We start from the raw sequence: 13,576 nt of genomic DNA, 5'->3' as shown, positions 1-13,576 counted from the left end.
TTTATTAATATGAAAAAGTTGCAGATTATTACTCTAACAGGGAAAACATTGTGAAGTGTTACGTAATTTAATTTCAGTGTGGAAATGACTCATTCCAGCCACCTACCAGCCTGTATTCTCTACTGTAATCTTAACACTTGAAAATGTTTTCACTGCTCAACACATCCCAGTTCCCTGGGTTCATCCTGACCCCTGAACTCGGCTGTGATGTAACTTCCGTTCTGTTTGTTATTTTCCGTGATGCTATTTCCTGTTTCTATAATTCTCTTTGACCACAGGAAGCGGAGCGCGCTTTGTTTGGATCCCCAGGGGCATTCTTCAGTCAGAGCCATCTCCAGGCTCAGGCTCTGCCCCAGTTGCATTTTATCTCTCTCCCTTTCTCCCTTTTTTTCCTTCTCTCCTCTCTGTTTCTCATAATGCATATTAGATTAATAATGTTAGACATGATAGCTGGCTACCATACATTCTCCAGCTATTATGGTTGCTCTCTGCAAACATCTTTTATCGCGTACAGCTCAGCTTCAGCCCTTAACTTTCAGATTTCACAGCCATCCCACTTCATCTTTCGCCATGCTGATGGCTATTCCAGCAGGTGTGATTCAGTAGGAGACAGTACTTTTGTTTTTAATTCAGTTTGAAAGGGTCATTTTTATCTGTTTTCTTTATTCTACCTGGAGTGTTAGATTTGATATTTTTATTTGATATTTTTTACAGATTTGTGCCAACCAAATTGGTTTTATCTTGACAGTTGAGATCAATCAACTCCAAAAATGTAACTGAGCACATTTCAAATATAATTTGGTGTATTTCAGCCCGGGTGAGCCATGCACAGCAGTTTGGTTGCAGTCGGACCAGACAACCTGTTATGGTGAAGCTGCTGAAGATGCTAGCTGACTGAATCACTGACACATAATAACTACAAAAGCAGACATAGAGACATGCCTTTCTGTTCTATTCTGTTTTCCCTGTTGGGCCCCAGGGGTTAGTCATCCATCCAATTAACCAGGTCCAATGATCCTGTGCCAGGCAGGCAGAGAGCCCCCACCGGGGCACCACAGACAGGGAGCCAAACAAATTAGTCACGACCCCAGAGTACAAGGCAGGGGTCATTTCCTGTTGGACAAAGAGGAGGAGAAGCAGAACAGGGACTCTGCATATGCACGCAAACCAGAGCTGGTTCTCATATCACTCCACCAAAATAGTTGTCAAATGTGGTTCAGCTGAGAAAAACAAACATGAGGAGCTCCTGATGGAATCTATCCTGCAAGTGGTGTTATCATTTTAGAGGTTTTTCAAATCTAGTACAAATCTAGTACACAGTTTTAAGTAACTCTAAGTTAGACACTCAAGCTGTGCCTTAATGCATTTCCATGTAATTGAGGCTTTATCCAGTGTTAACCTATGAGCACTTAACTCCGGGTCTAACATGCATTCACACATCCAATGCTAGCAAGGAGCACAAATAGTAAAGGTATTATATAATCCATATTTAATGCTTTTAACATTGATAGTACACTGTAATTCTACAGATGAGGCAAAAATTCTACAGGAGACCCCAACAACATAGATAAAATTGCGCAGCCCTTCAGTTGATTATGAAAATGACTTGAGGAAATGTTTTGTGTTCCTCACTGGTTTACTCTCCTTCCCCTGAATCAATAGGCGTGATGCTTGGTTGCCTCCTCCTCCTCCTCATATCAGGTCTGTTACCATAGCAACCTAATGAAGGCTAAGGAGGCCATTTAAAAGTACAAGGGCTGAAAATAAAGACTGTGGGCAGCATCTAGCTAGCCAGCTAGCAGCCCCAATCAATCTGACAAGACATCAGACGCTGGCTGTCTGCTGCCTCAGGTTTGATGTTGAATTAAAAGGAGAGAGCTTACCCAAGTAAGGTCTATTTTATTACAAAAAAAGAAAGGATCAGGGAGTCAGACCCTGGAAGAGTTGGCTTTTGTCCAAGTGGTACAAACCCATCCACCCCCGTTTTGGGTCACCCTCTAGCCAGCTACTGCATGGCAGTCTGCCAGTGCCTGTCTCTGTTTTCCCATCTCACCTCAGAGTATTGTCAGGAAGTTTGGGGGGGGGGGGGGAGAGAAGGAGGTTTCTCCTTCTTGAAGCCTCTTTAGAATGGAAGCATGTTGCAGGGCTTAGGACTGGTTTAGCTCCAAATTTAGACGGCTGGGGGTAAAAATCCCTCAGTATGGTTGTGGAGAGAGTGTCGCTTTTGGAGTGACACTCTCTTGCCTGGAACAAATTTGTCTGAAACAGCCACTTTGGTGTTTAATTAGCTTAGTTTGAAGCACTGTGTGGCTTGAGTTATCTGTTATTATTACACATGGCTTGAAACCTCTTAGGGTTTTCCTGCTGGGCCCGCTGGGACATGGAAACAGTGAGATGATGGAGTAACAGGACCACAGCGTGATAATAGAGGGATGGTGTCCCGCTGGTTTGCCTGTGCTGTAGTCCATCTATGGATCTCTGCAGCTATGTGTCTATTGGGGCCCAATGGAGAGAAGGCAGACACATTGTCCATTCATCAGCACTCTTTCATTTTCTTTCTTATTTTAATCTCTCTCTCTCTCTCTCTCTCTCTCTCTCTCTCTCTCTCTCACACTCTTTCTGTCTTTGTCTCCTTCTCTCTGTCTCTCCCCCTCTGTTGTTCCTGGTATCCATTGTTCTGGAGACTGAAGCTGCTGCCTTGCACTAAGAGTACCAAGAGTACAGATGTCTTACACAAAAAACCAACACGCCCTCTTCCCTTTCCCTGAGAAACTTTCTCTTTCTTTCTTTCCTGTTCTCTTTTCTCTTTCTTTTCCTTCTCCACAAACCAAAACTATTCTTTTATGGTTGCAGTATTATGGTCCCTTTGTGCAGTCACCACTCATATTAATGGGGGGTTTCAGCCCCAAACCACTTTTATTTTCCATTGCAAATTTAGAATCTACATATACATTTCTATGCAGAAATGTATGCAGTGACTCATCAAGTCAAATAAGGGTTGATTACTGCATTTGATAAATACCATATGTATGCATACAGAAAGCTCTTGACATTTTGAGGCTGAGGTTCAGCAAAACAAAACAAAGCAAACCAATTATAATTTACCACAAAATAAAAGTCTTTTATGAACATACAATAGAGTCGGGGAAGAAATCAGCTGCTGTGCTTGCACCCAATTTAAAAAATATAAAAGGTGTATTATATGCTCAGTAAATTTAATTTATTGTAAATTCAGTTTTGTTTTGCATTGATTTTCTTTACATTTACGCAAAATCCCATAGCACACCAGTGGGCCTTGCAACACTGGCTAAGCCAGTACTAACCATAGCATATGTGTGAGTTGAAAGGTGGGATCCAGAAACATCTGGGTCTGTGTGTTGTTGGAGTTGAATGAAAAGGTGTCGGTGTTAGATTTGAGCTCTTCCTCTTCCTCGAGGGTCTGTAGCCTTAGTCTGCATGTCTGGCATTCCAGGATCCTCTAGTGGGATCTGGCCTTTTTTATCCCTCCCATTGTGTGTGTGTGTGTGTGCGATATAGAAAGAGTGTGAGAGAGCGTTAGAAGGAATCCTCTGCTGCAGCTTGAGCAGACCAGAGCACAGCAGGAATGTACAAGGCTTTGCTGACAGAGTGCTGTATGAATCCAGCTAAGACAGAGTTATGTTTCCCTCTAAGCCGGGTTAGCACCATGGGATCCTTGGGGTTAAGTCATTGGCCGGGGCCCAGCCCTTGTGTACAGATGTTGCCACTATAACTGGCCCACAACTGCGCTGCTGTGCTGCAGTGGTGCCCCACAGCAAAGAGGAATTGTTTGGAAAACCCTGCAGTATTAATGCAGGGTACAGCTGGAGAGTGGGGGATTCTTCTATCATTACTACCACTGCCTCAGCTATCTGAGATTAGTTTTAAGCCTTTAAAATTATGATGAATGAATGGGTTCTAGATCAGCACTCCTACTCTGAGCTGTCTGATGCACTTAAAACCATTTGGACTTAAAGCTAGATGGCAGGGTGAGAAACGGCAGCCCCGCCCTTCTCTTCGTCCTCTCAGTTCACCGGATTGTTTATCACTTCAACCACAACATCAGAGTCATGCACACAGTTCCTCTTTCCCTGCTCCTTTCCATCCTAGATTCCTTCTCTACAGGAATCTGCTGCAGCTGGCCCTAGCCCTTTCCACCTCTCCCCAAGAGCAGCTGTTAAAGTGGACGAGGTTACTTTAGGAGTGGGGGGTGAGCCAAGGCTGCATGGGCCTTATAGGAATGGGTTGGTTCATTAGAAGGTGTTCTTGGGTGTTTCTATATCCATCTATAATTTGTTTTACAGTTTATTTGAAGAGGAGTCATGACCTATCTCTTTCAATTTTGTCAGTGAAAGAAAGCAGAGTGGTTGATTTTGGCTAAATGATACAATATGTTAACGTAGTACAGGTGTAACATGTAGTCCCACTTTTTACTGCAGTCATTGGATGTAGCACTGAAGTACTGCTGTAGTTATGCTCCATCCCATGAGGAGTTGTGTTTAAATTGTAATGTTGATCCTTTTTTAACAGGAAGATTCAGAGTATGTCTATTAAAGGAGCTATGTGTAGCATGGCATAGTTACCATAAACAAATGAGACTGTAGTGGAGGCAATTGGCAGCCTCTATCTCACACCAGTGGTATTGTTAGTGCTAGTGTTTCTCAGAATTAAGACCACATTTCCCATAAACCCTGTTGCTTCCTGTTGCAAAGAGGATGTTGCTACTTGCTCAGTTCGCCCTGGAAGAACAGCGGCCCTCTTCCTGTTTTGTTTCGTGAAGCAATTTCTCTTTGTTTCATAAAGCAATCCAGTAGATTTTCCACAAAATATGGCAAATGTAAAATGCAGCGTAGAGGCCAGTAGAAGCTGCCAGTCTTCTCGGCGAAGTATACTAATGTCTCCAAATTAATGTGGTAATGATTTTTTGACGTAAAAATGTTACACACAGCACCTTTAAATTTCACTTCAAAAATTTTGTAAAACCTCTGAAAGAATAGGCTACAGTGGCTTCTGCAAATGAAGGATGCATGCAGGGTCGATTAGCATAATGTTGGAGCACTTTGTCTATTCATTCCCTCAATTAACTGCTGCAGAATTTTGACTCTGCTTCTCATAGAGAATTTTTTTTGTAGCTGTCTGGCTTCATAGAACTGCTGATCGCAGTCAGGTAGTTGCTACTCACCTCACACACCTGCACCCACACAACCACCCACCCACCCACACACACACACACACACAAACACACACACACATCCTGCAATCAGTGACTCAGTATATGTGAATGTCAGCAGTGTGTGTGTGCATGTGTATGTTTATATGTATGTGTGTGTGTGTGTGCATTCTGCCAAAAAGCTTATCAATGGGAGTCTTTGCAGAAGGTTTCTATGGTTACTGCTTGAAAAGAGAGTGAAGTGGCCATGTGTAGGATTAAAAAAGAGGAGGAGGAGGAGGAAGGAGGGAATAAGGTACAGGAGAGGTGGAGGAGGAAGAGGAGGAGTGTGTGAATGGGGTGGCAGAGAGTAGGAAAGGTTTGCCGAGCAGTAAAAGTAGAATAGATGGAGAAAGAAGAGCAGATGTGGAGGAAACGTAGTGTGTTGCGGAGAGAAGAAGTTGAAGAAGGGCGTATGTGTGTGAAAAGGGTGAAAAAGAAATAGAAAAAAACAAATATAATACATACATATTTAAAACACTGCACATTCACATACGCTTAAAGGGTACATTCAAGTGTGCAGACATTCTTTAACTGTTTTTCAAATATAGGTAGGTATAATAATAAATGTATTAGTTTAAGAATACATCTAATTCCTAATTCTAGTCCAAATATCTTCATCACATTCTCCATCATTCTTCTCCCTATCCCTTCTGCCTCTCTCACTCCTTTGTTCTCCTCACCTCCCTCTCCAGCCTCCTCACTGATAATTCTCATATCAGTGAATGAGAGCCTTCTGATAAACGTATTCACACGCTATTACCATCATCATGGTCTTCTCAGCCATTCACTACAGTCACGTCCTGCATTTGCACAGATTGCTTTTTCCACTTCGGATGTGGTTGGAAAGTATGTGCAGCTTTACTGGTGAGTGTGTGTAAATATGAAGAGGGTAGGTTATGTAATTTGAATGTGAATCTGAGCCATGGAACCAGTTCTGTCCAGACTCAATTTGAATCTGAATCTCTCACCACCTCCATGTGAATTAGATTCAATTTGAATCTGAATCACTGTCCACTTCTGTCTGCAGACCTGATTTGAATCATATTTGATTTGGTTAGAGTGGGTTTGATTTGAATCAGGATCCAAGTGGTTCTCCATCTGACCTGCAGAGAGGGAATGTGACTGAATGAGAGACATGTCATCTGCTATCAATCTGAAATATACACACAGTAGCACTTCAACACACATTCTCTCACACATACACACATACACATGCACACACAAGAGCAGCTGAAAATAAAATCCATGTCATCACACAAGTGGGTTGCCAGCTATTGGTTGACTGAGCATGTCATTAGGGGTGACAAGGTAGAGTGGGTTCCGTTAAAGTGTGTGTGTGTGTGTGTGTGTGTGTTTGTGTGTGTGCACAGACTGGAAGTAGAGCGTATCATAACAGGTGACAGGGCAGAGTGGGTCAGTAATCAAGATCGTGTGTGTGTGTGTGTGTGTGGAGTGTGTTATAGCAGGGGACAGGGTCATGGTTGTGGATTTCACTAGTCAAGAGCTTGACGACGGCCTGGAAATGAAATCCCTCAAAGGGTCAGTTGCTGTTGCAGCACCTTAAAGAGCAGTCAGTGCAGTAATTGTCTAAAGCCAGGGGGTTTTAAATGTGTAGTCACAGGACCCAGGCTGATGAAAACATCATGATGCTTGTGCCAAATGGGGATTCATCAGAAGACCGTCTTTTTTGGACTGTTTTTCCTGACTCCTAATGTAAGAACCCAGGACATAAAAGCTTTGATGCTCTTTAAATTCATGTAATGCACTACAGCCTGCCTCCTTTGTTTGCCAGAAAGGAGGACCAAATGAAGGTAGTGAAACATGATGCCAACATGGATAAAACCTCCTGGGAGTAACCACCAGTTAAATTTAATGTCTAAATAGCCTCAGGATCCTCTGGAATTGCCTGAGGAACTGTGAAGGACTTGTTGTGGAGAGGATAAACTCATTATTACACACCAACAATTTATTTTCCTGTTCTGAACAAGTATCCACCTTTTAAGTTTGTAATTTGTTTGCACTTCTTAACCTTTTATCAGCAGCCTGGGTTTTGCTTGCAGATTAAACACCTTGTTCCAAATATAGTATTATTATCTTGGCTAACGTCTACATGCCCTTCAGAGAATCTTTTCCCTGCTGGTACTCTGGATTTCAGTCTCCAGGTTATCTTCTGTTCTTATCGATATTCATACTGCCTGCTAAATATTGCTATGTTTTTCCCCTTACCTTATTATCGATGTGCTGCAGTGCGCTGTTTAAATGTTTTTGCCTTGCTCAGTATGGCTGAGCAAACAAGAGTGTGTGATAGATGTAAACAAAATCTTATTGAGGCGATAGTGTAAAAAATAATGCATTTCAAAAATCACTCTTCCATTCATCCATGTGCCTCTCAAGTGATGGTTCCCCTTGATTATGATTTTATTCCACCCAGCCATGAGAGCCGTTTTCATCATCATGTTTACCAAAGCATGATGAAGCTGTTCTGCAGCATTAACCGCCTGGCTGGTTATTTCACTGTGTTTTAGGCAAAGCTTTAGTCTGAGCTTTTCCATCAGGCTGTGAAAGTAGATAAATCTACACTCTGATAAGTTATCACTTCTCAAATATCCTTGCTTACAGTGTGGAATTTCTACTCAGTGGTAGCCTTGATTGGACCTTGAGTACAGGACGTCTATTTTTTTGATCCATGTGACTTGGTTTGTTGGTAGATTTTAAATGTGGAGTGCTCACTCACTCCTCCCCTCTCATTTCTCTCAATCTCAGATTGTAGGAATTAACTAGACAATGTGGAGGACATGATCTCAGGGATGTGAAAGAGAAACTTGCTGCGGTTGCAGTCATTTTTTATGGTTTCCTTTAGCAAGGTTGTATTCAAGGACCTTGCTAGTTTGAACACACAAGGGACTCATTTCCTGACCCTTTTCAGACTGAAGGCCAAGGCAAGGCCAGCAGGCCACTGCACAGAGGCTGAACACATACTGGACATAAACACATACAGACTGAATATATACAGGATATAAACTCAACACAAACACTGGCTTCACTCAGCACAAGTGTAACAGTGAGATTACTACTTATGGGAAACTCATTTCCATTCAGTCTTATATGGTTGTAAGACAATTTACTGTGATATGGTAACACACAGACCAAACACATATATGAGCACACACACACACACACACACACATACACACACAAAGAGCATGGTTACAGACAGTCTCAATTGTACTGAGAACACAATCTCACTGAGACCAGGAGAAGGCACTTCCTGTTTGTAGCTCTCAGTGTCACCAAACAGACTGATAGAAAACAGACTGACAGAACTGTCTTCTACTGTCTCTCTTGTCCCTTTTCATCTCTTTCTCTCACTCTGTTCTTATCTTTTTCTCTCTCCCTTTCCATCTATCTATTGGTCTGTCTGTCTGTCTGTCTATCTAGCTATCTATCCATCTATCTGTCTATCACTTTGTCTCTCTCAAATGATAGTTTGATACCATTAATCTACTTCATGCCTGCTGGCCATCCTAATGCATCAGCGTCGTAAATGAATTACAGCTATGCAGCTATGAAACAGTCAATAGTTACTAGTCAAACAAGTTGTGAATGCTCTGTTGAAAGGCTGTTCCTTAAGGTGTTTTATGACCTGAATATCCGGGTCACCAAATCCTTTCTTAGCTCTTGTCTGACACCTCCAAGTAAGCAATCAGTCAACATGACAGCTAGCGAATGCACTGCTTCCAGAGTCATTTTTATGGACACTTGACTTTTATGTTGTCAGAAGAATATATGGCTGTACATTTTGCCTCAGCTATGTTGATGACTCATTGTTATTTTGTGTTAATTTTAGATTTCAAATTTTTGCATGGAGATGTGATCCACTGCACACACTCTTTGCAAAGGGGGTTGTAAAGCTTTTTCCATTTCATAAAGATCTGCACCACAAGCACTGACATGACAATGCCAGGGAGAGAATTAAGAAATGATTACTCAAGAGATTATGAATCTGAAGGTTTGTTTGTAGAGCAGCTCAACTTTAAACGCCGTTTGACTGCGCCACCTTTTTTAGCTCCCTCAATATCCATCTAAGCCTCAGCTGAATGTGTGCACAAGAGATTTTATAGACTAGTTAAATCCGTGTAGGGCATATGGCGCTGTGTGTACTCAGTGTGATCTGTTTTCCACGGAAAGTTCCATCAGTTCGGAAGAAGGGAGTGTTTTTAATTCTGATAAACGTTAGCTAGTAAACTCTGAAAAGAAGGCTTGCTTACATTTTTTGTTCATGCTTCAGTAGGGCCACCTGAGGACGCAGCAGCTTTCCCTTCAGCCAATACCCAGCAGAAGCTGTTACAGAGCCCCTCCCCCTTCCAACATCTTATAAAGTAGAATTTAATGGGTATATTATACCACAAAAAATGTTTTTCAAAGGAGTGGCTGTCAGACCATTTGTTATGACTTCTGACTGCAGAAAAGAGGACAAATATGAATTTCCAAGTAATTCCTTTGGGGGCGCGACCAACAGTGTATCAAGAATACATTGTTGTAAGCAGTAAAAAGTGGGGCATTTGATTCCATCTTTATGTAAGTAAGACTTCTTTTTGAGGCAGAACAGCCCACTGTGCTGTTATGTAGACTTACTGATGGTGTAGCAACAAGAATACGGTGCTATGGTGATAGTACGGGTCTTGTAAGGGAGTCGTGTGATACTGGATCAGCCATTCAGATTAAAATGAACTGAGAATTTGACCCATTCAGCCAGTGATCCTGCTATTTTGAGGCTATATAAGTGCCAATTGTCAAGTAAATCAAGTACATTTCAACATAGGTCATTTCTGTCATGGAAATTGAATGTTTATGAAGTGTTCTCTTTTTGAATTTGTGGAACTGTATATTATGATGTGTCATGTGGCCATCCTGACTGTTGTTGTTGTCTAGTGTCTTGTAAGCCCATATGGGCTGGGCACCATAAATGGTGCAGGACACTCAAATAAACATATCAATCAATCAATCAATCAAGTAGTTCAAGTATTTGGTCTATACATGATTATGTGTGTTTCTTTGTATGTCTAAGACAAACAGTTGTCTTCCTTTAATCTCTCTGTTTTTCAGCTGGGACCCAAGAGATCAATTAGGGCAGACATGCATATTTTTGTGCTGCACACTGTAAAATGTTAATTTGTCTATCGATGTTTATCACAGCCTAAAACAATACTCTTGTCACTTCTCTTCCTCCCAGCTGTGAGCCGAGTGATTGACAGGACCGACAGACATGGGGAAGCAGAACAGCAAGCTCCGTCCTGAGGTGATGCAGGACCTGCTGGAGAGCACCGACTTCACCGAGCACGAGATCCAGGAGTGGTACAAGGGCTTCCTGCGGGACTGCCCCAGTGGGAACCTGTCCATGGAGGAGTTCAAGAAGATCTACGGCAACTTCTTCCCTTACGGCGATGCGTCCAAGTTCGCCGAGCACGTCTTTCGCACGTTCGACGCTAACGGCGACGGGACGATAGACTTCCGGGAGTTCATCATCGCGCTGAGCGTGACGTCGCGTGGCAAGCTGGAGCAGAAGCTGAAATGGGCCTTCAGTATGTACGATCTGGACGGGAACGGATACATCAGCAAGGCCGAGATGCTGGAGATTGTACAGGTGAGTGCGCATGCTGGGTGGATGGATGCATCATGCTCAGTGTATTTCTATGGACATTTATATTGAACTGACAGTGGTTCTCATGGGCTGGAATACAAAAATATTCATTCCACTGTTCATATATACAGTTTTAGGCTCAGATGTATGAGTGAACATTTAAAAGAGATGGTGCAAGAAAGCTGTGCTGTTTATTTCAGTCGTGTAAGTTGGAAGTAAATTACATTAACAAGGTTAACAAGGCTGCACTTATATGTTCTGAATTCCTATTTCACGATACCTCAAATGCTCTTTGTGACCTGAATTCATTTCCATCAGGTGACACACACACACATACACAAACTGTAACACTGACCAGGGCAATGATTGTTAAACACCGTTGTACAAACAGCATAAACGGTACCACCACTGTATCCATAACACTCTCTTTATGAGACTCTCATGAAAAACAGTGCTGGCATTTCAAGAACGGGAGGACGAACAACTCTACTCCGCGGGGGGAGGGGGACCTTACAGACAAATTAAGCTTTGCCTCTGACTAACACAGGATTTCTGTAAAGATTGATTGAGATTTTTAGTCTAGTTACCCATTTACTGCTGGCATTAAAATGCCAGTGTAAATAAATGATGCATTTAGATATTGTCTAGATAGGGCAGCAAGCCACACGTAAAGACAAGAATAAAAACATCCAAGATAGGAGGAAACTGATGTCTTTAACCTGCCTATGGAGGTAGGGTAGGAAAAATCAGGCACGTGTCATGTTTACTTCTGTTTAAATGTGGCTTTATCCTCATCTAAACAGAATCTGGATTGGTTTTCCATCTGCTCCGGGACTTTATTACCAGGTGCAAATGGAACCAAAGACAAAGACAGTCTTTCTAGTTTTCTCAGACATTTAAGTCTCACATTATCCTGTTTATGCATGTGTGTTTTATGTACACGCATTAGCATATTTTGTAGAGAGAGTGATCAGTTTCTTTTTATAGCCAACAACAACATTTGTCTCTCTAGCAGACTCAACAGCTTAGCACTGGAGTGATGAGGAGGGACTTTCATATTTAATCACTGACTGAGTAAAAAGCCCTCTTGTAACCTGTTGTAATTCATGAAGGTAAATGTCAACTAAAATGCCTTTTTAGGTTAGACAGGTTAGGTTAGTCTTTCAAACTTTCTTAGTCCTAGTGTTCTATAGCACTGACTCTTTGTTGGAAATAAGATAAATCTGAATCCAGCAATTATTCAAAATAAAAAAATTGGGAAACCCAGCCCTGATCATTTGAGATAGATTTTTCCATTGGAAGAATGATTGATTCCTTTATTTTTATAACACAGAACACCATTTGTCATCATTTGTAGCAGACTCAGCATCCGTTATCTGAGCTGTACAGTGGTGTTCAGTTCACCTGAAAAAGAAGACGAGGGAAAAGTGGGAGTGGGGGTGGCTTTTCCTGCCGAAGTGCTTTTCATGTAAACAAACCTTCTGCATGTACGTGTGTGAGAGAGAGAGACCCCTCCCCCTCACACTTATTTCTTTCTCCAAAATTCTGTAACAGCTGCTAATTTGTCCCAGTTCAGTTTCACCTAGTTTCACCTCTCCTTAGGCAGAAATCTCATCTTGTGTGTATGGATAGATTTGTGAGTTAGTTGGCCAGGAACCACAGAAAAGAGTAATATTACTTACTTTAATGATGACGAGATGTTATTTTATGCCATGTATGTTATCCGACTCCTGTGTGGCCATGTTATATCATCCATATTTAAACTTAATTGGTGATGTGTTAGAGTGGAAGTGGGGTCCGGGCCAGGGGGAATCCCTCCATGACAGCTCCTCTCCCCAGTGGGATAAATGCTCAACTGGAATTTGAAAGCTCAGTCGGGCTTTGTGCTCTTCCTGGTTTAATGTCGTCAGTATCTCACTCATGACTGGAATGCAGGGAGCTCTGGTTTGTATTTTTAGTATATTCAGCTGTAGTCTCTCCCTGCATACTCTGATTCACTAATGGTGCTGCTAGATTTAGAGTTGAGCTCATCAAACAAACTCCTCTTCTGTATTGCTAAGGTGAATTAAGAGTTTGATATTTTCCTTTGTGGTCAGTAACAGAGAAGAGTTATTAGGGAATATCAATGGCATACATTTTGAGGCAATGTAGACTTGTAATTTTGCTATGACTAACAGCCTTTTTCTCATGCTGCATTTGCACCTGTGTACAATCCGCAGTGTTAACCACAGTGATTTTGTCCCTGATGCAACAGCCAGTCCCAGGAAATATGAATCTATAATGCCTCAAAATATTTGCCCACGTATCATCACCTCAAAGTTAAATTAGCCTCCCTACCCTAAGACTGCAGTGATTCAGACTCCAACCCACCGCTGCTTTCTTCATCTCCTTGTCGACATAAACCGTCTGCCCACCCTCCGTTAAAAGGTGTTGCTGTTTCCGAGGACAAAAGAATAGAAAGCATGACTCAAATCCCCATGTCTGGCTCTCTGAAGGGAGGATGAGAGAGAGGATGAGAGTGTCTGAATAAGTAGAATAGCTATACCTTAATGAGTGAGAGTGTGTGTGCGTGCACGTGTGTGTGTTTGTGAGTGGGTGAATTTGTTTGTATGAGTGATAGTTGCTAATTAGCTGCAGTTTGAACACAGAAATGTTGGTCCAGTCATACCATGCCAGTTCATGTTTGTTTTTGTTTTTTTGTAATG

The 13,576-nt window shown here is 42.0% G+C and overlaps 1 protein-coding gene across 1 annotated transcript in view; it reads left to right on the top strand.

Annotated features, from left to right (window-relative positions):
- LOC139658270 (neurocalcin-delta A-like) overlaps window positions 1-12,298 on the top strand; it is a gene marked incomplete at its 3' end in the record, with an annotated part of 54,255 nt that extends 41,957 nt beyond the window's left edge. Inside the window, exons 4-5 of the mRNA XM_071536355.1 lie at window positions 10,464-10,878; window positions 12,271-12,298. Coding sequence (XP_071392456.1) covers window positions 10,497-10,878; window positions 12,271-12,298 — 410 coding nt within the window. The remainder of the gene's footprint in view (window positions 1-10,463; window positions 10,879-12,270) is intronic.
- Between the last annotated feature and the right edge of the window lie 1,278 nt (window positions 12,299-13,576).

This window comes from Centroberyx affinis, unplaced genomic scaffold (assembly GCF_046629955.1).
Source record: "Centroberyx affinis isolate AG114_WGS23_722 - 3 ecotype Tasmania unplaced genomic scaffold, CSIRO-AGI_Caff_v1 ptg002860l_1, whole genome shotgun sequence".
NCBI lineage: Eukaryota > Metazoa > Chordata > Actinopteri > Beryciformes > Berycidae > Centroberyx > Centroberyx affinis.
This window is presented reverse-complemented; position numbering and strand designations above follow the sequence as displayed.